Source organism: Rhipicephalus sanguineus, chromosome 3 (assembly GCF_013339695.2).
Source record: "Rhipicephalus sanguineus isolate Rsan-2018 chromosome 3, BIME_Rsan_1.4, whole genome shotgun sequence".
NCBI lineage: Eukaryota > Metazoa > Arthropoda > Arachnida > Ixodida > Ixodidae > Rhipicephalus > Rhipicephalus sanguineus.
Window position 1 is genome coordinate 156,029,318 of NC_051178.1, and position 24,220 is coordinate 156,053,537.

Genomic DNA, 24,220 nt, shown 5'->3' on the forward strand with positions numbered 1-24,220 from the left:
GCTGAACGAAATCAGGTCTCATCGTCGACGTGTGCCACCGTCTTAACACAAAAAACACTGCAACTTTCAAGGAATGTGCGACAGAAAGCGACGAGCCCAGCCGGTCTTCCCAGTCAAAAAAAGTGAATGGGTCCAACTGGTCATACCAGCTCCCAGCAATTGGTCCCAAATGGAATGAATTGGAAACCAAGTGGAATGCTGCACTTCAACAGGAAGGACCAATTGGACCTCACAGTTCCAAGTGGTCATTCCAATTGGTCCACCATTTGCCAATTGGTCTCCCAAGTGGAATGCTTCTTAGTCCAATTGGTGTCACAAATTCCAATTGGAAAACCATTGGAACAGTGCGTTCCAATTGGCTTCCCAATTGGAATGCTTGTTGGTCCAATTGGATGTGCAGATTCAAATTGGAAAAGCACTCTACAATCGTAGCAGACCCATTGTTTGAAATATTTAGTTGCAATATGTTTGTAACTAACATGGCAACCCTAAAAAAAAGGTAGGTCAGGCTCTTTTATATATATATATATATATATATATATATATATATATATATATATATATATATATATTGGATGACCATTTACGAACCCGTTAGCTTCAACTGGATGATCACATCTACTCAATTGGTAAACCAATTGAATACCACCTGCAAGCCTACCCACTTTACAACGATGCGAAGTTTGCGAACAGCCGCACAGCCGCCGCACTTCGCTGACACGAGAACACGGACAGAAAACGGCTGATAAGCGTTGGTTTCGTACTAACAAACCTTCCAAAAAAGTTCCACTTCAAGAGGTAAGATAAGGTGAAAATAAGCTCTAAAATAAAAAAAGAATTCTTGCTTACAAAATTTTGTACTGTTTGTTGACAAACGCGATAATCTTAAAATTTAATTTTCTCAGAAGTGCGTGCGTTGCGGCAAGTGCCATCAGCATAGTCATCGCGATCGGACCGCGCTTTCTTGTGGACGCATCAGACGCATCATGTCACAAATCACCGGCGTATTTTATATCCGGCGTCTTTGAAATATTCATGTTGGCACGGTCCGTGGATTCAGCCACATTCGAGGTAAGTATTTTACTTTTGAACTTCTGCAATTGTTGCATTATTAGCAGCTTTCGCACATTTCGTTCTTTACCCTAACTATAGTGTTGGCTCGCGACTGCAGCCAACTGCAGTGGACACGGTGCACGGGCGCAGCAAGCATAACGTGTGGGAGCTACTGTACGCGGTAAGTCTTGTTACATCGCTAACATTTTCATCTTGTAGATTGTATGAGCGGAAAACAGCAGGGATAGAAGGAAAGAAGTTGACAGGACAGACGTTCAACTTACTACTGCAGTTTATTGGATATTTTTCTCACGAGAGCACGGAATCGCGCATGTGCAGCCACCTTATCACAAGAGAGACAAGGCCAACAGGAAGGTTACTTATCCGAACTGCCGCCCTTTAACCATTTAGAAAGCCCATTTCTTTATCATTCAGCGCTACCGAGGGAACACTGATGCACGGGGTTGAGTTTGCTATAATCTGTACAGCTTCCGTCATCTCGGTGGTCAGTGTGTTTTGATTTGCTAAGAACATTAGTGCTCGTAAACTGCCGATTGCACCCGCAATCTCTGCAGTGCAGAGAGAGGTGCGTGCCACCTGCGAGAACCTTCCATGACGATGCATGTTCTCCGAGTCTGTCATTTAGACATCGGCCCCTCTGGGCGATGTACACTTTTCCGCAGCTCAACGAAACTCTGTACATGACCTCATCGGTACAGGGAACAAAGTGCATGGCACGTGTTTTTCTGCAACCTTTCTGGTTCACATTTCCCTTCCCATGATTTTTAACGATGGAGCACAGCTTGGCCAGTTTGCAGGAGGCTGTGAGCAGGACGTCAACCCCGTGCTTGCGACCAATCTTCTTCAAATTGTGCGACAGAATGCGCATACAACATGACCACGATGTTTTCTGTTTTCCTTTTATCCTGGGTGTTGTTAGCATTTGTCCTCTTTAACTTTAACAACATGCCACCCACTGCAACTAGCACACTGTCAGGGTAACCCGAGCTGAGCAGGTGACTTACTTGCGGAAGCTATGCTCTATGTTATGCAGACAAGATTTCTTCAGCAATGAACTAAGGCAAGAAATAGCAATTGCTATATTTTTACGAGCTTACTGTGAGATGAATCATAAGGTAACAAACCCTCCTTAGACCGTGGCGAAAATTCCTAGCAAACATGGTCAACTCGATTAAAGTTCATTATCATTCACTCATGAACAACCAGCCAATGATGATTTGCAGTGTTTAGATGTTACCGAGGTTTTTAATTGAGTTGACCATGTTTGCTGGGAAATTTCGCTACAGTCTAAGAAGGGTCTGTATACCTTATGATTCTTCTCACAGTAAGCTCGTAAAAAAAGAGCAATTGCTATTTCCTGCCTCAGTTCGTCGTTGAAGAAGCCTTGTCCCCATTACATAAAGCACAGTTTGCTCAAGCGAGTCGCCTGCTCAGCTCGGGTTACCCTGACAGTCTGCTAGTTGCAGTGGGTGGCATGTTGTTAAAGGAGTTAAAGAGGACAAATGCTACCAACACCCAGGATAAAAGGAAAACAGAAAAGATTGTGGTTATGCCGTATGTGCATTCTGTGTCGCACAATTTGAAGAAGATTGGTCGCAAGCACGGGGTTGACGTCGTGCTCACAGCCCCTTGCAAACTGGCCAAGCTGTGCTCCATGGTTAAGAGATCATGGGAAGGGAAATGTGAACCAGAAAGGTTGCACAAAAACATGTGCCATGTACTTTGTTCCCTGTACCGATGAGGTCGTGTACAGAGTTTCATTGAGCTGCGGAAAAGTGTACATCAGCCAGACGGGCCGATGTCTAAATGACAGACTCGGAGAACATGCATCGTCATGGAAGGTTCTCGCAGGTGGCACGCACCTGTCTCTTGAGAGAGATTGCGGGTGCAATCCGCAGTTTACGAGCATTAATGTTCTTAGCAAATCAAAACACAGACTGACCACAGAGATCACGGAAGATGTACAGATTAAAGCAAACTCAACCACGTGCATCAGTGTTCCCTCCGTAGCGCTGAATGATAAAGAAATAGGCTTTCTTAATAGTTAAAGGGCGGCAATTCAGATAAGTAACTTTCCTGTTGGCCTTGTTTTTCTTGTGGTAAGGTGGCTGCACTTGTGAGAAAAATTTCGAATAAACTGCAGTTGGAAGTTGAGCGTCTGTCCTGTCAAGTTCTTTCCTTCTATTCGTGCTGTTTTCCGCTCATACAATCTACAATATGTTGCACCAACTGGCCCAGCATACCACCTTATTGAACATTTTCATCCTTCGTGCAGAGGTGAACACACTTGTCTAAAACACTCGAACGGTGCGCTTTACACTGCACTGACGACGTTTGCATGCATGACTGCTTAGGGTGAATGCTCGAGCGTGGGCTATCTCAAACTGCTCGTGCTGGAGTGTGCTGTTACAGCATTTTAGAAAAGTGTGTTAACCTCTGTACTACAGCCATGTAGCTCATTTTCCTCACAGTCTTGTCATATTTTTCTTTCACGCAGCATGTCTGATTGCTGACACAACGCGGAACAAAGAAAGAACCCTAAGCAACGAGGATATATCCGCGACCTCGTCTCCTGAAGCTGAAGCAGAGCGGGCAACAGTTTGACAACGAATACCCTTGGTAGCAGGAATTGTAGAGCTGTACTATGAAGCCCCCTCTGTATGAGATGTTTTCACCGAACAACTGTTGTGTAATAAAGGCTCTTCGTGTTGAACACCACCTAGTTTCAATTGGGTTACCATTTACTATTAACTGGATTGCCTGTTGAACGCCAGTTCACTTTAACTGGTTACCCATTTGGACACCAGTTAGCTTCAATTGGATTACCACATCTATTCAATTGGTTAACCAGTTGAACACCACCTACCTTCAACTGGCTGACCAGTTAGATACCAGTTCTCTTCAACTGGTTACCCATTTGTGCACCAGCTAGCTTCAATTGGATGACCACTTCTATTCAATTGGTTAACCAATTAAACACCACCTAGTTTCAAATGGGTGACCATTTACGATTAACTGGATTACCAGTGGAACACCAGTTCACTTTAACTGGCTACCCATTTGGGCACCAGTTAGCTTCAATTGGATGACCATGCGTGTTCAAGTGGTTGACCAATTGGACCCCAGTCTATATCAACTGGTCAACCAATTACCACTAGCTCTACCCAAATGGTTTACCAATTGGATATGAACTGGTTTACCCATAGAGTTTCCTACAATACTTACTAGAGGGAACTCTGGCGCTAGTGTCTATGGGAGCTGCAATGCATCGCGCTTCAGCCAGCATGGGAATCATGGGTAGTACACGGATTTGTCTAAACTTCGTTCTTTCGGCTCCGTTTGGCTCCGCGTCGCCTGCATCCGCTTTGTCGCAAAACGAAGTTTAGCAAAAATCAGCAGTTTCACTTCACCACTTTAACTTCTTTAGGCTCACCGATTCAAATCTGGTCACGAAGTTCACAACGATCGATTCTTTTATCCGAAAGAAAAGCAAAACATCGCAATAAACAAAGCCACAAGTGCGTTCGAAGCCCACAAGCACGAAGACTAGGCAAATCCGTGTACTACCCATCATTCCCATGGTGGCTGAACGATCGCAGCGCCAGAGTTCCCTCTAGGTCATTTTAGGAAACTCTATGGGTTTACCAATTGGATGTAATTGGTACGTTCCAATGGGTGGCGAAATTCCAATTGGTCGAAAACCAGTTGGTGCCAATTGGTATTTTTCCAATTGGACCACTTGAATTTTTTTGACTGGGTTGTCGGGTGCGCTACAGCACAGTGCACAGCGCGCGCTCTCACGGCCACCGAAAGAAATAAAAGAAAGTGGAGAGAGGGGCACCTAGGAGCATCGCTTATCGGTGGAAGCAAGAGGAAGTGTGGCGTCGTCGGTGTGGCGTATTGTCGAGAGATGGCGCTAGTTTGTTTTTGCGCAACGAAATCGCAAACTTCGTTCAAAATGCATGGGATCCTATGGGGGGTTGGGAGAGGGTACAACCGCCTTAGCCGAGCGGTGGCGCCACCATACCGATGCACGAGGCGGATAGAGCGAAAAAAACATTTTTTTGAGCGGCCTTGGCAGTATTTTGAGAGGAAAGCCGCGACACTTGGAATCGAACACGTGCCTTTCCCGGATTAGAGGCGGACGCCCTAGCCAATTGACCACCGATGCGGTTGTAGTGCATTTCGGTACTGAATGGTGGGAAAGGAAAAGGGCGCTAATTTCTGTCTGCATCAGCGACACGGCTAAGCGCCCTGTAGGGGTAGTAAAGTCCCTAGATTTTTCCTTTTTACTTAAGTACCGACAACTGCCTCCTTTCACGGCCCCCTCTCACGCCAACGTTTATAGAACCAGGTCAGTTGCAAAACTGAGTGATGTTGCGCGGCGCCGCCGCCATCAGCGACAGATGTGGCGCTGCTGTCGCAACAGGATTCACTCCACTCTCTTCAGCCGGCGTTGCGGCGCGTCAGTATCCGTGGAGGCTGCTTTCTGCGTGAACAGTTTCGCGCTTTCTATTGTGCTTCGGATGTGCGTGTCTTCACCATGCCGACATATGCTGTGTTCTCAGCTGTACGAGCGGTTACAGGAAATCTGGGACGCCTTTCTTTAGTGCCTAGGGTTATCAACTCTTCAATGAAGGGAGTCGGGACGGGGGTCATTGTTTCTTTATTGTTTCGGCCTCTTCAGCTGGTTACGTGCTGTTCGCAACACTTCCTCTTGCTGGAGAATGTACCCGTAAAAGTTGTCGCGCTTCGCCCAGAAGTTCAGTTAAAGTAACTAAAGCGCCCTTCGCAGCCACCGCTAGCCACCGCAACATTGCTTCGTGCATGCTATGCGTGAGAACTTCGTGTTCTGGAGCGTGACGCGCGTTGTCGGGCGTGCGTTGGATCACATAAAAATTTCTAATTGGGCGGTCCGGAATAAACCCGGGACATATAGCTGTCCCGACCGGGAAGGCTCGCGACGCTGTATGAAAAGTCGGGAGAGTCCCGCGAAATCCGAGACGTAATTGGTAACCTATTTATGCCCCGAGTGACCCTGACCAGCGAGCGGCGTGGGATCGCGCTATTCCTCGTGAGGACAAGAAACTGTCCGACGTATCACGTGTATGTGATATGCACTTTCATGAGGAAGACATCCTGAAGACTTTCACTCACATGGTCAAAGGTTGAAATCGTCAGCGGAAAGGAGACTCGACCATCGAAGGATGCGCCCCAAAGATATTCCGGAACTTGCCTTGATTCGAGTGAGTCTAAAAATTGTGCTGAAAATAATTTTTTACAGTTAACTAGAGCTGTTTTGACAAAGTTTTATACCTGAGACTAAATAAGTTGTGCCGTTTGTGGGCATCACACCATACATGTAATATCGGAAAAGTTGTTTCTCTGCATTGCGTGCGTGAAATAAATACAATTTTTCTTTCAGTAGCAGGACTGAAATTGTGGCGTGCAGTGCACACACGGCAATTTTACCACTCCATAATTGCAAGTAACGACAGCCGCGGTACAAAGCAGAAAACAACGAAAAAAAAAAGACGGAGCACCAGAAAAAGGATTACACAAACAAACAGCGCTGACTTACAACAAATATTTATTCGTTGACATCGCGCAATACCCGCACAGTCCACAACGAAAAGGAATAAGTACCAACACGCCCAAGTATCCACTTTATCTAAATAATTACGGACAGACTTGCAAGTTATGTTATCAAGCATGAGTTACCGTGGACAGTCTAGAAAGTCAAAGCTTTAGTGACTTTGTCTACCGCTGCTAAATATTACTCAGTTTTAAGTTGCAGCGACAGCGCAACCAAAAATCTCGATAATATACAGTCGGAGCGTAAACAACGGAGCCCTTTCTGAACGGCTGCCCCGGCGTCTTGCCACGCAGACTACGCATTTTCGTCTGCTAGCGGAAGCTTGTTGCGCCGCCAGCGCCACCAAACCGGAAGCTGCCTCGGCGCCGCGCGACGGGTTGGCTGACGCAGGGAGTTTTGCAACTTACCTGGTTCTATAAACGTTGCAGCTGGCGTCCGACGCCATTTTCTTCCTAACTTGGAAGATTGACAAAGCCATGTGCGTCTAAGTACATTAGCCACGCATCTTTCAGCGGACAATATGCTACCGCGACGCGCCTTTCTCCTCCCGTCAACCCCCTGTCATTAGTGAATGGGGGACGCGTTTCAAGGGGATTTAGTTTCACCAGGTGCTGGAAAAGAGTTAGGAAGAACATGGCTACCGAAGACGAGCGTTAGCCAATGATATTCGTCGCCGGCGCTTCAATGGTTGTCGGTAATTAAGAAAGAACAGGGAAAAATCTAGGAGGGGTAGGGGGATGGGGATAAAAAGAAAAGTAGAAAGAAAAAAGGATAAAAGTAAGGGCACAGCGACGGAGAAGAAAGAGATAGGAAAGATGGGTTGGGAGCCGGTCACAAGAGTTCAGGGACGGGACCACGATCGGCTAGAGGAATGGTGGAAAGCTCGACTTTGGAAGTCTGCGTCATTACCTCCTCGAAGGCGGATACACAAAGCCTAAACCAATGGCTGAGCACTCCAGACTGACGTCATGAGCCGGACGGCCGGAAACCCCGCCTTCGGAGAGCATTGCAGAGTGCATTGGCGGGACTGTTTCTTTAGTCGCGGAGTCGATCGGCCGTCGCGCTTCGGCCGTCTGGGCGGCAGTGGGCGGGGCCTCTCCGTATTCAATTTACCTATTGGCGGCGAGGACATACCGTGACGCCGTCTGCCGGAATCTCTCTGTGACGTATAAAACGGCATCACGTGGTACCGAGTGCGCGGAGTGTTCGACGTCGCCAGTGTTCAGCCACGATTTTTCTCGTTTTGCAAGCGTTGAATGCACTTGTATTAGCTGTGAAGCAATCGGAGTGTTTGCCAGCAAAGGTTTTTCGTGAGCCAACGGGCTGTCATCGTCGCGTCGTGCACTCTCGACGGCGCGTGTGCGCGCGGAGCCATGGACACCGAGCGTGAAGAGGCCACTCTTGTAAAAGGTGAGTTATGTAATTTACTTAATAATCTGTAACTCGAAGCATCCTCGCAACTCGTGTACATTTATGTTTACTGAGGTAAGCGCGACATCGCCCACCTATCTTTTGCTTTTGCGTGGAAGTTGCGCGGCCGAGAGGTACCGTTTCGATCGGCGCGGACTGCCGCGCACAATTCACGGCAACGCCTTGCTCTAGTTAGGGTGGCTAGAATGGGGCGAGGACTTCTAGCCACCCTACCCTAGTTTTCAGCGCGTAATCAAATGGCAGAGTGCAAAGGATGCTTCGACATTGGTTATTACGTTCGCGACAGGGGCGTAGCCAAGGGGGGGGGGGGGGGGATTCAACCCTCCCCCCCCCTGGCTACGCCCCGAAATTTTTCAGTTTTGCTTGCGTATATATACACGCGCACATACAAACGCACGCACGAACATACATAAAGTATGGTTAAACCCCCCCCCCCAAAAAAAAAAAAAAAATTCTGCCTACGCCCCTGGTTCGCGAGATCTTTCGTAAAGGTAGCCATAAGTTATTTCGCCGCAATAACAGTAATGCCCACAACGCTCGTGGTGAGTGCGGCTTACCCCTTTAGCCAGAACTGTTGCCGGACGATGATTTATAAGATATATTTTAATAAGTGTGCTTCTCTGCGAGGGGTACATTGACTGATGTGATATCATGCCAGCACGTGTGAATCGCTTGTTCGACTGCTAATTACAATTACCGTATCTCGTTTTCAGTGACTCTGCCGGTCTCTGGCATCAACGAGTTCGTTGAACAGCAGTTCAGCACATCGCGGCTGCTAACGGAAGGAGAGGCAGTCTATGCAGCCGACCATGTTCGAATATGCAGCGTAAACGAACAACATCGAGACCATTATTCCTTCCTCCATGATCGAGACAAAGTCACTCTCGCCGCCCTTGTGCCGAGCGCCTTCCGGCGACGCTCGGTGTGTTTTGGACGGTCCAAGGGCCGGACATGAAGGTTTTGCGACGGCACTGCTTCGGGAACCAGGCACCGTCTTTTCCAGCCTGGCGTGAATAAAGGTCGTAAATTCCTGTGTGTACAGTCACGGAAAGTCTCACGTAGTGCTTACCGAACATTTTAGCTCCAGCGCAGTACACAAAATCTTCGCGAAAGTGCTTGCTACACACGCGATAATGGATGCTGGGTTGCTTCCCCATTCTAAGCTTTATAAACCACGCACCTCGCTGCTTCTTGGTTTTGGGATATGCGTGGAAACTCACACCGGGCTCGGTCGAATACGTTCGGCACTGCGGCACAGAGCAATAGACAATGCTGAAGAAAAAAAATGCCCCCACCTCCCCGAAGGGAATCGTGACGAAATGCGAATGCATTTCTTGCGCCGAGAGACGGTACCGATGCCGTCAGACATTCGCCTTCACCGACTTCTGCCATCGCCTTGAGAGGCGCCCAGCCAGCGAACGGTCAGAGTGAGGCGCGAGCGGACGGGAGATTGGGGCGCCAGCGTTCTCGGCTCGGCGTTGGCGTTTCACAGCGGCGTCTCGAGCACACATTTCCGGATGTTCTTGAGAGGCGCCCAGCCAGCGAACGGTCGAGAGTGAGGCGCGAGCGGACGGGAGAGTGGGGCGCAGGGAGGAGAGAGAGCGAACGGCGAGAGGAGCGGCGAAGCACTGCACCTACACTCTCTCGCACCACATGCTCCGGTTGCTAGGGGCGAGGGTAAGCGCGCCCGCAGCTGCTGCTATGGGAGAGGGTGCCGCGGACAACGCCGGATGCCTTACATAGCCCGACTAAGAAATGCATTCGCATTTAAAACAAAGCTTCAACCTCGGGCATGAGATGCAGCGAGCAGCGTTGGCAAAGCTTTCGGCGGCAGAGGAGAGCCACGTGATGGCGTTTACCACGTCATAGCGATAGCAGCGCCGGTCTCTCCTGTGGTGGCCCTCGAGGCCAAATTCACATTTCACCAAAACATTTATTTTTGTGAAACCAATGCGTAACATATATTGGAGTGTAGGACACCGCGATGTAATCGTTGCACGACATCAGTGCCACTTCTGCCGCAGAATTCTGGCGTTTCAGAAAATTCAGTTTTGCATGTGCATATATACATGCACACTACAAACACACGTAAAGTATGGTTGAACCCCCTCCACCTTGACAAACATTTCTGGAGACGCCCCTGCGTTCTTCCTGCATCGAGGTACCCACTGTGGCTGAGCTAGCGTGTGCATAGTCTACGTGGTTGTGCAGAGTGCGCTGTCGCAGTAATAAGAAGGGCCCTCCAAGAAAGACATTTGCCCGGTAGTCTAATCAGAACATATGAGCCACAACAGAAATGACTGAGGAATGTTCGTTCCTTAAAAATCGGAACAATTATGAAGGCTGCTGTGATAACGATGCAGATCAAGAGCGGCCACCGACAAAACTAATCACACAATGAGGCAAGCCTGCACTTGCGTGAAATTTGACCTTCCTTTCCGGCAACGTGGAACACTTTTACTTGCACTGCTTTCATGTTGTTTGCTGCATTTTGCTTGACAAATTAAAATTAAACTCATATTTAACAACCCTGAAGAGAGTTTCACTCTCGACTGTGATGGTGTATTAAACTGTAAGATATATTGTAAGCAACAACAATGCCTTGATTTGCTGTGCCATCACATTGTCGATATGCAACTGGCCCATTTATCCTCTCTCTCTCACCACACGCAGTCAATGCAAGACAAGCAAGCCACAAGGCAGAGGAAATATCAAGCAAACCGAAGCAGTTGCTTTGGTCCATTTTATTAGTACAAGGAGAAAAAAAAAAAGGCTTATACACTGCAGTGTATACCATTAAATAAGAGCTGGCCAACAAAGATCATGATGATCTCAGTCCTTCATAGACTCTTCTGTGGGTGCAGGCTGAGCTGGTGTCTGGTCACCATCACCCTTGCCCTTCTTCTTGGAGCCAGAGACGATGTCATCAATCCTCAGAAGGAGAATGGCAGTCTACAAGCAAACATGACACAAAATGACAGGATTAATAATAATAATAATAATAATAATAATAATAATAATAATAATAATAATAATAATAATAATAATAATAATAATAATAACAACCGCTGGACACCTTATGGAGTGCAAGAAAGCCTCACTAAAAAGATGAAAACTTCAATTCATAAGTGCCTGCCACTAGAACCAGTCAATCTAAGACCTGCCAGTGTGTGGTGCCATCAAATACAATGCTAGGGTTATTCAAAAAGGTTGAAATGATAGTGAAAGCAGTGACATGTAAGTAGTTTGCAAGATAATTCTTCAAAGCACTTTTCTATCACGTACCTCAATTGCGGTCTTGTACGCTTGCAGCTTCACCACCAATGGCTCCCACACCTTGAGCTCATCTGTTGGCACGATGTTGCCAGTCTCACCATCAATACTCCAGTTAGAGCCTTCACCAGCGGCATGCTTTGCCTACGGACAAAAAGAAGAGCAAGACGTTTATTACTGTGATGCAAGTTCGCATGTGAACCAAAAGCTCCCTGTACTGGTCATTCAAAAAATAAAAAGCAGTATGCTGTGACTGGGAAGAGTGAAAAATGGAAGACCAACACCACTGTCAAACAACCATATTTTATCGTGGTTGGGCTTGATACAGATCAAAAGCCTTAGATGCCTCATTAAAATTGAAAATTGACTGGCATCCTGCATCGGCAGTGTCAACAGGAGTGATGCAAAAAATCATCATGTGATGATGTCCCTATGTGACGTCATCATCGTCACAGATAACCAAAGTTTTTGACATCCTCCCATGAGCTTGGTCAAAGGTGTGCTGATCACGGAGGCTGTGCAGAAAGCTTTCGAAGGGTGATGGGGCAGGATCAATACATCGACAGAGAAGAAAAAGATAGCTTTCGCCTTCCAGTCATCTTAGGTGAGTGCATAAGGGACCTGTGAGCTTTTATCGGTCATGATTCACTTCTCGCAACCTGCAGAATGGAGCCAATCACTGTTGAGGAACATGATCAGGATCGAGATCGGGTGCAATCAGCAGTGTACTGTGTGACACCGGCATTAAGGAACTGCTGTAAAGACAACTATGACAGCCTTTTTCACACGGCTAAGCATGGCCGGTGAGAGTGCAGTGATGGGATACCGAAGGCAACGCTTAGCCATGTTGGCCTGACTACCATAGTGAGAGTGAAGCACAATGATAGCGAGCTGGCTGTTTGCATGGAGTGGAGAGACCACCATTGTATACAGTGCAGAGACTTCGAAGTTTCGAACTGCCATGATAAACGAGCACTAAACCTAGTGGAAAGAGACACGCTGAATGCATGGAAAGTACTTTCTGGTTTTGTAAATGAATATATTATGTTATAATCATTGACAGTACAATTTTGATTAGTAAAAAAGTGAAACCAGAAATTTAATGGAATACCGCAAAAACCCGCGTATTGTCCGAGGTTTTTTTCTAGATTTTATGATGCAAAATTTCTGCCCCGTACTACATGCGAATCCCAAAAATTTTCAGCTCGAATTCACAGTTTTGGTTTCAGCATTGAGCGACGCCATCATCATCAGGCTTCTGTGTTAGGTAGCATAGTCCTACATGCAACAGTCCCCTTGCAGCCACTTGGCGCACTTCACGACTGTCACGATCTTACACTGTATCAGGACCGTGAAAGCAGTATTCAGCTACCTTTAAAAGAAAGGTGATCTCAGCTGCCGAAACCATTGGCAACTGTGCTGCGGGGTGGCAGTTCTGCATAAACGAGTGAAGCATTCGCGGCTGGGGGAAACAGAGAAAAGCTTTCTTTATGTGCAGCAACCTGGGAAGTTTTCGGAAGCCGAAAAATGGAGCGCTTCCCAACGTTGAATGAGAATTTACAGACTTTGTTCGGGAGCAACGGAGCACTGCTGGGGCACCCATCGACACCCGCGCACAGCGTGTTTTGGTGTCACCTGGCGGACTCCGAAAAGCCGGACGGCTGCAACGGGTTGCTGTGCACGTGGATCGCTGAGGCTTGGGCCTGCATTCCCGAGGTGCTCGTTCGTCGTGCCTTCAAGAAGTGCTAGATTTGTAACGCCCTTAATGGCACTGAAGATGAAGTGCTGTGGGAGGACATCTCTGACAAGGGAGTTTCGGAAGAAAGTGCGTCAGACGAAAATGAATAAGTGCATAAATAAATGCGTAAATAAATGTATTCAGTTTCTGTTTTTCTCGGGCTACATTCGGGTGCAAACTTTTTGTCTCAGGTTTGCAGTCCCCAAAATACACCTCGGACTATTACGGGTCCGAGCTATTCGCGGGTTTTTCAAGTGATGTCTACGAGTTTGGCTTCGTGATGCGCTCATGGTAGGAAAACGCTACAAAGAACACAGGACACAGTTTAACAGAACAAGCGCAAACTTCAACTGGTTTATTGTTCATGCTCATTCTATTAAACTGTGTTCTTTGTAGCACTTCCCTACCATAAGCGCATCGCCAAGCCAACATGAACCAACTAGCCCCTTTCGTCACCTTACTGACTCTAAGAGTTTAAAAACTTCAGTACATTGTTATACCTACGTATTTGTTATGCCCAAATTCGTCACAACAAGGTACGAAGGTACATGCACCCACACTGTGCTGCAATTACAAATGGATGGTGCAAGTGTGTGCCTTACCTTCAGGGCCGTGAGTGTGCGGATAGTGTTGCCACCGCAGTTCTGGATCAGGGTGGCTGGGATGATCTCCAGTGCCTTGGCCAGGGCACGGTACGGCCACTGCTGCACTCCTGTCAAGTTCTTGCTCTTCTCCGTAAGTAGCTGCGCCACAATATACAGATATGATTATGAGATCTCTTACCCATACTACAACACTTGCTGTAGATACAAACTAAAGAAAAAAATAAAGCTTCCTTTGCCTCTTCCTCCCATTTTTGTGGGGAGGGGAGGACTTTTACCCTTTTACACACTTTCGTGCAACCGAGTCGTAGCGTGTATTCATCGCCAAACACTACCGTCTAACGGTCCCGTTTGTAATATAGTACTGGTTTTAACAAAAGATTGGGTATATCATTGAGCAGCCGCTGCACCACGGACTTTTGTACGTCTTCTATGGTGAAATAAACAGCTTACTACCAATTTTCCCGTGCCCCATTATTGATTATAAAAATTAAATTTGATTCCCAGGCAAAGAAAGGAACACCTGAAGAGAACACACACTGCGAGCCACTGCCTCCGTGAGCAATGAAACATCAAATTGAATAGGGCACAAAAGACAAGTTCATTCATACATGAAATATAGAATACCTACACATCCTTTAAACGAAAAGAGCAATCAGAAGGTTTAACGCAATTAAATGTTTACAAATTCTTAGTGGCTCCTGAAGTATTGGTGCAGTGGTTAAAAATTACAAACTGAAATTATGTTTGACTGTATTATGTGGCACACAGCATGTTTTATTTTGGCCACCAAGTACGTGCACTACAGATACTCACATGCCCGACAGCCATCTCAACGGCACCGCCCCCAGGCACAAGGCGAGGTTCGAGGAGAACGTTGCGTGCCACACACATGGCATCTTGTAGATTGCGCTCCACTTCCTGCAGCACATCCTTAGAGGCACCACGCAGCAGGATTGTGCACGCCTTGGGGTCCTCGCACTCGGTGATGAAGCAGTAGTACCTGCAGAGGCACGCACATCTTCATCACCCCACGCAACGATGCTGATGCCGTGTTCATGAGCAATTAGGAGGCAATCAAAAGAGATTGCATTCTACCGAAGAAATGCGACAAATAATCTATAGTCGGTCAAAACCTAAGAATAAATACAAGCTTTGCCCCCAGAACTGTGGTGTAGTTCTAGGCGGTTCCCGTTCTAGCCTTAAATACTTTTTCGTTGCTACAGTAAATACTATGCATGTTAATAATTAAAAGTTCGTTGTTTCTGCTTGAAATATGTTTCCCCGAGCTGTGATGTCGGAACCTTAGCTGAAATTTGCCAGGAAGTCCAAGTTTTTCGATCGGGACCAGCGACATGAACATGTGGCTGTACGACAAAATAACTTACCTGAAATATGTGAGAGGTGCTCCACGTCATGGAAATGAACAAATGCAATTGGTTGGGACACCTATGCAAATTTTCTCTGGGTGGGACAGAGATTGCTGTGAGCAGAGCTTACATTTATTCTTAGGTTGTGTTCAACAGGCAAATGTGCCTTTAAATGTCTACACTAAACACAGAAGAACTTTATAAGGCTAACTGCAGGATAATCATAATGTTATCACAAGATTGCATGTCAGGCAAACTAATGCTCTGTCATTACAGGTTGTATGTATATATGCTCTTTCGACACTCGTTTTACTTTTCTGCAGGACCGTGTCTGTACATTGTGCAGCTGGAGCAAAAAAACATTACCACCCATATCTGATGACTGGAGCGGGAGTATCACAGCAACCAGCGTTTTGTTCTGGAACATGCTATAACAAGAGTGGCAGGCACGATCCATGTTTTAAAGCGGGAGTGACCGGCGGACAACAGCGCATCCTAAAGCCCATATTTTGAATACTAGGCACAATTTTACTGCTCTGGTCATTGGTCAATTGTGCTATTTTTTTTCTGTAGCGGCAGTACAGTGTCCCCTTTTCTGCTTCAGAAAAAACTGGTGGAGAGCATGACTAACATGCCCTTTCTGTAAGGTTTCACTGCAGACCTGTATGCTACTAAGCCAAGAACGCCGATCATGACTGGTCATGCAAATGGCATGTGCAGCAGCAAATCTTAAAGCCTGAATCATCAATGGATTTTTCTTGAGTTTGTCTGTGCAATCCACCTAAAAATTTTCTCCTGGAACATGGCAGCACAAAATGCAGACAAAGCCAGCTTTCATCACAGGGGCAACTCCTGAATTCTTGACCTGGAACTGGCAACAGACATGTTCATGTTCCTATTTCAATGCAAGAGTTTTCCACACCATCACAGAGACAACCCAAAAGACAACAATATTTCTTGTGGTGCAAGTGCGTCTATGACCTCTTATTACCACCTTTGCATTGCAAGCTGATAAAATGCAGAAACTTCAGGGCATGCCTGGCCGACTAAATTTAAAAGGCAGCAATAATGCAACTATGCCCATTTCAACACGCAACAGCATGCATACATTAAACATACAATGCTGCTTTCAAACTCATGGCTGTTAACTGGTTTTGATATGCCACAAAGAACCAGAAGAGGGAGCAGAAATACACATACTCTTCACCAATCTTCTTGATCTCAAAGAGGCCAGCCTTTGTGCCAACATCTTCCTCACGCAGCTCATCTGTGCGGTTTGCAATCGTTGCTCCACACACACTGAAAACAAACAAACAAACAAAAAAAGACAAATGGAACCTCTGATTTATGCTGTCTGTGACACCGAAACAGACAGAAAATACATGTCTCAATATTAGGCAGGTAGCATCAAATTAGAAGATTCGACGAAAAATGAGGCAAGGTGAGGAGTTACACTGTACTAAGGAAACCATGCTTACCGGGCTATCCTGTTGTTGTCAGTCTTGCGCACACGCCGCACGCAAGAGATGTTGGCCTTCATGAGGTAGTGTTGAGCCAAGTCTGGTAAGATAAATAATTTAAACAACACCAGATTATGGAGATTGAAGCAATCACAATCCAACAAAGCACTTTTCACCAAAGCCTAATGTCTGTGAAGTATGACTTGTGAAGATGCCAAGCATATTTTTCGGACACAGTGAAATAAATTTATCAAGCAGAAAAAACACAGTATTAAAAGATTTTACATTGGTTTCTCGCTAAACTTAACATGATGTGAAAACAAGCCTTTGCATGAAAAGCATTGAACTGGTTCACGGCCTAATTGGTACAGTCGCCGACTGTTTATTCGGACATCTTCACGGCACCGTCACTCGTCCCAATGAAGCAAGGTAAACACATGACTGAAAATTCGGATGCCCCACAGTACGCCGTTAAATTTTTCGGACTCCGGCTGCCTGATCGAGTGCAACTTTGAATGCCATGACACGCTTTCAGCGATGTTTACAATATTTTGCTAGGTTGCCAGCACCGACAGGTTGCACTGGCTATGGCTGAAGGTCATGCCCAGTGTCAAATATCCACGCATAAATTACAATTGCCAATCTTGAAGGCTATGTTTGTTGGCTATGCATAATGGTTGCCTTTTGGCTTTAGGCAGTCAGGTATCCATTGAATACCAAGCCAAGCCACTGTTCGGATTCAGCTCGGTACGGCGCTTGAGGGTGATCTGCGTCTCACGCTTTGTGTTTCGCTCTCTTGTTTGTTGCTTGGCGTGTGAGGCCTGATTCTGCTGAAATGGCTCTGATGCCACCCATTCCATCTGCACTGTCGGTACTAATTGAGAAACGCGGTAACTACAGGACACTGACAATGGCGAAAAAAGCAGCGACTACTCGCCAGGTGTAAGGTGGCGGACCTCAATCCAAAGTTTATCGGGAGTTTTCCCAGAGTTGGACGATGATGAGGGCAGGTCTTCGAACCAGCACAGGTGGCCAGTGACTACAATGATGACGCGCTGCCAACACCACAGCGGTCAAATGTGGATTTAGCCAAGTCACAAACAGGGCTATTGTCGACCAACAGCGATGGCCAAACACTGGCTGAAATACATGCCGACTTGGTTGCGCGTAAGCGTGGGTGTGTGAAGACACGCAATGACAAGTTTTCCCGGCCACTGGGCCAATAAAGGCGTTTTTTTTTTTGGTGAATACTTTTTTCCGGTCTCTCGATTATTTATACTTTTCGGCGGTTCCCGCCGAGTCTGAATAAATGGTCAGCGACCATATTTGCTGTAATTGTCAACAAGAGGACGTAACATACACAAGTGTCCCTCTAGCACCAATTATGGCTTACTGCATGAAGAACTTGGTTCAACTTGCCCAGATGAGTAAAATTTATGTGAAAAAAACAAGCCTTGCCTGCCCACTAATCATGCATGTGAAAAAAGAGAGTGAGAGAGGCTGTTGAAGTTACGTGCACTGTACGATAAAGTGAACAAGGTCAAGTGTAATGGCCATTCAACTCTTTTTCATGGCAATATAGTTTCTCACCAGAAACGCCCTTTTCTGTAATCACCACATCAGGCTTCAGCTTGATAATGTCTGAGCAAATCTGCTGGATGTACTGTTCCTCAATCTCCAGGATCTTGGTGAAGTCCTCCTCCCGTGAGATCTCGATGTTCGTCTGCAACAAAGTGAATTGTCAAGTTGAACATACGGCTTGAAAATATGCTCGTTTGGAAACAAAACAGAGGAAGCTAATCGAATCATCTGGATGAAGGGTGATGATGACCGTCAATCACTGAAATAGCACTCAACAAATGTTGTAATTATAAAGCGCATGCCCAGTATTGTTAAGGGGAGACGCGGGTCTTGGAACGGTCAAAAATGGTCAAAAAATCGATTTTTTGCAAAGCTTATTTTCGAGGCGTTTGTACTTCTGAGCACCTACTCTCAAATTGCTAACGCTAAATTCGGTCGGGAAACGCGATAAAATCGGCTTTCAAAGCACCCCGGCAGCACTAAAATGTCCCGAAAAGGACGAAATTTGTTCGAACTTCCCGCGCGCGCCATGAGCGTTGCAGCGGGCCGAGCGCCGCCATCTTGGGCTAGATTTGAAGCTGTTTTCTTTGTGCACATTTTGCGCCATCTCAAAATGGCGTCGCTCAAGCAGAACGGCCGCCGTCGCGGGTTTTCTGAAGGTCGTTTCCAGGCCACTGATTGGCTCTCACGCAGCGCGCTTTTCAAGCGCGCCTTTCCGAGTCTCCCATTGGCTGGCGCGACCGACACGTCATTTTTTTTCTTTGTGTTGGGTTCTCCGCCGTGGCTGTCCGTTTGTGTGCGCCTGCTTTTGCGATCGTGCGTGAACACTGTAGTGCGTGTTTCTCGACAGACCGTGCTTCCACTTTGTGCCGGTAGTTTTTCCACGCGATCGAGATGCCTGGAGACTCTCGTCTGAAACCATCGACGCAACGAGCTTTTGGAAGCCGTAAAAAACGGGCTTGGAACAAGAAGGCGCCGGCTACAAGTGCACCGTCGGCAGCGGAGTTGGAGTCGCGGCCGGACCCTTTGGATGTGCCGGGAACTTCAACTGACAACACCGTGGGACCAAGTTCAACTAGCGAAACACTTCGGGTTGATGCCGCGTACTACTCAACGGCGGAGCAGGCGCAGCGAGTTGAGAGATCGGCGCAAACGAAGACTGTTCTGTCTGGAAAAGTCTGCTACCCAGCGCAAGTTCGACCTTCTTGGAGTCAGCGCGGAGCGCCAGACCGGTGACGCCGGGACCGATTTTTTGCTCGTCGATATGAAAGTTTTGAATAACTTTTTTGCACAAGCGAAGTGCGACAAATGCGACGCAAAAAGTCTCAGCATGAGGAAGGCAACGGACAAGGAGTACGGCCTTGCGGTAAAGCTTATTTTTTCTTGCAGCAGTTGTGATTTCGCAGCACCGTGCCAGCAGTTGTGAGAGCCTGCTGGCACGGTGCTGTGAAGAGAAGACCCAGAACGCGAGTGAGAGTCTTCATTCAGTCATCTGGACCCAAACTTCAAAGAATGGGAACGCTTCGCTGGAAAGTGTGAAGCGAGCTGCCGCTGAGGCTGTTGCCATCTACAACCAAGGAAGAAGGGCAACCAACGAGTCCATTGCTGCAAGTTTGGGCTATGTTGCTGGGGATTGCCTTGTTCGACGAAGCCTAGAAAAAGACTCTCTGTGTTTACGCAAGGCAAATGCAACTCATCTGAAGAGCACCAACACAAAAAAAGACTCTTGCAAGGCGACACAAAACGGGTGCAACTGAAGATTACAGTCCTGGACTACTTTGAAGGTATTCTCTCAAGCATAGCAACCTATTACCCAGGGTAACATGCTGCCTAACATCTAGAAGGTTCTTCCTAAAGACTGAAAAGGCATGAGCAGCCAGTCGCTTGAGCCATAGAGTTTCCTACAATACTTACTAGAGGGAACTCTGGCGCTAGTGTCTATGGGAGCTGCAATGCATCGCGCTTCAGCCAGCATGGGAATCATGGGTAGTACACGGATTTGTCTAAACTTCGTTCTTTCGGCTCCGTTTGGCTCCGCGTCGCCTGCATCCGCTTTGTCGCAAAACGAAGTTCAGCAAAAATCAGCAGTTTCACTTCACCACTTTAACTTCTTTAGGCTCACCGATTCAAATCTGGTCACGAAGTTCACAACGATCCATTCTTTTATCCGAAAGAAAACCAAAACGTAGCAATAAACAAAGCCACAAGTGCGTTCGAAGCCCACAAGCACGAATCCTAGGCAAATCCGTGTACTACCCATCATTCCCATGGTGGCTGAACGATCGCAGCGCCAGAGTTCCCTCTAGGTCATTTTAGGAAACTCTATGGCTTGAGCCTCATACCCCATGGCTTTTCCAGAACCCCCCAGCCGCTTGTCATGGTGGGGTTTTGATCATGCTTTACACATCGGAAAATTTTTTTAGATATGATTCCTTGGGTGGAACAAGACACTTTCTGTTTTGTTTTGAAGGGAAACAGATGGGGAACATGTGAATAAAATTTATGATTAAAGGTTCCTTTTTGAAATTTATACAGTGCGTGTCAAACTTCAAACGCGATTTTCTCAGCTTCACATTTTTTGCCAACTTGACCAGCCTTACGGATCTTTTCATTATGTTTCTGTAAGGTAATTTTGATAAATTTTATACCGTTGAATTCGTAAGAAATAGGACTGTGGAGCTATGCTATTTTTTTGTGGCTAAGATGAACATATGAAATTTTGTGAACAATAATGTGAGCTAGTTGCATTTCCAGATGACACAATGTCAATACAATTGAAAGTTCTTATATGATGATATATCTCAGTGACAATATAATAGCATAGCTCCACATGGCAGGTCTTTGGCTACAGCTGCATCTTAAACAGAACCTAAAAATACTGAGGGAAAGTGCCTTAATGACCCGTAAGAAACTACCTAATTAGATTTCACTTATGCTCTCACAATTTGATAACTAATTGAAGTACATGAAAACTAATTATATTTTTGAAAACAGGAGGAAGAAATACATATACACACCCAATTTCATTACAATATCTCCAATAATAAAACTTTCCGTTTCGAGACCAGTGTCTCCCCTTAATATGAGTAACATAGCGACAAATATTTATAACAGTGGGCTTCTTCGTCAATACTGGTGTTGTTAAACTCTGTTATAAAAATGTGGACAGAAAGGGAGTTTCAAACGACACAAAGAGCTGGAGAAACCGGTACTTTGCAATAAAAGAAGAATAACACCTTACCTGGCTCTCTCCCTTCTTGTACTCGAGGTTGCAATCCAGAAGCACAATTCGGGGCTTTTCGATCCTCCTGTAATATTTCATATGTTTGTTAAAGCCCAACAGCAATAGAATTGTGCTTTATGTAAATATAGACTGTATAACCAGCAGAATCATTGTGTTACTTAAATTCACTGAGCTCATTTGTTTTGTATATTTTATTTATTGCAACTTCTTCCCTTTTCAATGCCATTTGGCCCAGAGGGTATTGTAAGTACATAAATAAATGAATATGCCTATGTGTATTTCCTAAAGTAGAAGAATAAATTGAGAAAAGTTTCAAAGGAGGAGCATTTGTATGGCACACATAAACAAAATTGGTCCACAATTTACGTTGAAGATGCTTGCAGTACAGTGACATATGCCACAAAGAAATACACCACCAAGCTGGTTATAGTGAAAATTATTCGTTCATGTGTACAGTAAATGTCTAAAAAAGAAAGGCATGCATTTTTATGTCACTCAAGTGGTCAAATTGACACAGCTGTGTCCAAAATGGCTGTGAAGGCCTGCCAGTTACACTTATCAGGCGTCTTGGTGCTTGTGCAGTGAACCCTTGTGAAACATATGGTGCAGGTTGGAACACTGCTTAACTAAGCACTAAACGGCAAGTGCAAAGATGCATTTCCTGACAAGTGCTGCCGATACCAACAAAGAAATAAATGTGATGTCTTATTGTAAATATTGCCTAATGTACCCACAAGGCAATTTCCTTTATTTTATCAAATGCAGCCTTGTGTGGTACATGATGACATTGCATACTTGTCAGTTGCCTAATAGGTACTATAGGTGTTGGAACATTAGGCTCAAGCTTAGCCTTGCCTGTTTATACATGACTAACCTTTTCATTCTGGGGTGTGTGACATCCTTGTTCAGCATCACTCCCCGCAGAACACATGAATCCTCAATGGCACCTCCCGGAACCTAGAAGTAGTAAGTTTACAAAATAACATGTCATTTTTAGAAACACATAAAATGGATTAGAAGAGCAAATAAGCCTTCACGCACTGACCTTTTCCACCTTGGCATAGCGCTTGATGTCGATTTCCTTGTGGCCACCATCTTCTATGCAGACTGTCTTCACAGCATCGATGGCAATCTTGCAGGCCAGGTCACTCCTAAACAAAAAATCAGCGCGCCTCAGATTATAACAAATACACCATTATGAAAAGAGCAAGGTGAAAATGCACACACGAGCGTACAAACAGTGATTTTCATGCCGACTAATCACTCTGTGAAAATGGCTGAACCAGAGCAAGTGTCCCAATTGGGTAACTCTGCATTGCCATGAATTGTGAAATTTAAATCGCTGTAGCCAATTACTGAAACGTTTGATAACTGTTTAGGTACTCCTACTAGGCAACATGCTCACCTTTTGCACACTTTCTGGAGGAGCACACAACATTAAGAAGAAAAGCTGTACTTGGAAAACCACTTGCAGATTAACAGCTTGTGTATAAATCGGAACAGATTTCTCTCTCGAAAGTTGCGTTAAGACTGTCGAATTCTTTGTACCAGAGTGGCTGAAAACTGCACCACTTTCTTTGGTTGTGATAAACTCCTGCTACATACAAGTAGCACCTACTACGCTGCAACTTCAATTGCAATGAAGCAGGGATGCTCTCATTTGGAGACCAAAGGAAGAAAGCTGAATATGTGGCTGTGCTCCATAGCAATCAGAAGCTGGAAAAGGAAATGCACCAGTGTATGTGCTGTGAACAAAACAACATGAGCATGTGCCTTAGCATACAGCACGCCAACGACAGTACCTGCAGGAGCAGCCTGGCTGGACCTTTGCAAGATCTTTGTTGAAGCTGACCTAAACTCTGGTCTCAAAATCAACTTGCGTAGCAATGAAAGCTACAGGATGTGCAAGTCAATCAGAAGTGTCAATGTGCAGGTTGTATAAGTACATGAAATTTCAATCCGTGTCTGTGTTCTAGTCAAAATGAACATCTACAGGTAATCAGAGCATATTCAATGTGATTCACTAACACTTCTAAGCTTTGTAGTGCTGATAGAGGAAATCCTTCATGAAAGAATTATGCAGATACCAATTGCCATGGGTGCAAGTGGAGCTTTTACGTACATCTCACACACTGGGGACACACCGAACATTTTGCTCATCTCAGAGAACCACTGTCCGAACAACCTAGCTGAGTGCCACGAGTTAAACCCACTGAACACAACAAAGAAAGATTCGCTCGGCAAATGTGTTCATGGCACATTTCTTATGTGCCACTGTGGATTTTGGAATGTCTGGTGTGCACTAGCAAAAGCAGTACAGTTGATCACATCGTGGTTTTCAAGTGGTGCAATGCAGTTCTCATTTAAATAATTATAATAAAAATTACACCATCTCCCGCTAAAGGGAACCATGTGTGGATGCGAAGCAGCGGGGAGCCAGTGTCAGCGCTGACGCTGACACTGGCGCTGACGCTTGCGCTTTTGCTGACGCTAACTCTGACACTGGCAGTGGCGTTGACGCTGGCGCTCATCGCGGCGTTGCGCAGGGAGAATGAGGCGCGCGCGCTTTGTCATTTTATACCGCATAACTACCGTGGTGCCCCCAGCGGAGTATGCAGCTGTTGCACCACCTGTCGTGCGCGCCGCTCCATAGAGTAGAGGATTCCTAGAGTAGAGAGAGGGGGAGGAGACGCGCATGCGCAGTGGGGGGGTGGATGCCGCGGGAAGGAACGAGGGAGGGACGAACAAAGCCCCCGCCATAAGCTGCTTCGCACCTAATAATTGATGGGGTTTAACTTCCCAACACCACGATTTGATTATAAGAGACATCATAGTGGAGGGCTCCGGAAAT

General features: G+C 46.0%; 1 protein-coding gene across 2 annotated transcripts in view; it reads right to left on the reverse strand.

Annotated features, from left to right (window-relative positions):
• Window positions 1–10,810: 10,810 nt before the first annotated feature.
• The window catches only part of LOC119387543 (T-complex protein 1 subunit gamma-like), a 233,059-nt gene continuing 219,649 nt past the window's right edge, over window positions 10,811–24,220 (reverse strand). For both annotated transcript variants that reach the window (XM_049413538.1, XM_037654967.2), the window contains 10 exons: window positions 22,415–22,520; window positions 22,244–22,326; window positions 21,367–21,433; window positions 18,135–18,267; window positions 16,563–16,644; window positions 16,285–16,383; window positions 14,531–14,717; window positions 13,715–13,855; window positions 11,387–11,518; window positions 10,811–11,053 (listed from right to left, as the gene is read on the reverse strand). In XM_049413538.1, coding sequence (XP_049269495.1) covers window positions 10,934–11,053; window positions 11,387–11,518; window positions 13,715–13,855; window positions 14,531–14,717; window positions 16,285–16,383; window positions 16,563–16,644; window positions 18,135–18,267; window positions 21,367–21,433; window positions 22,244–22,326; window positions 22,415–22,520 — 1,150 coding nt within the window. In that variant the 3' untranslated portion in view covers window positions 10,811–10,933. The remainder of the gene's footprint in view (window positions 11,054–11,386; window positions 11,519–13,714; window positions 13,856–14,530; window positions 14,718–16,284; window positions 16,384–16,562; window positions 16,645–18,134; window positions 18,268–21,366; window positions 21,434–22,243; window positions 22,327–22,414; window positions 22,521–24,220) is intronic.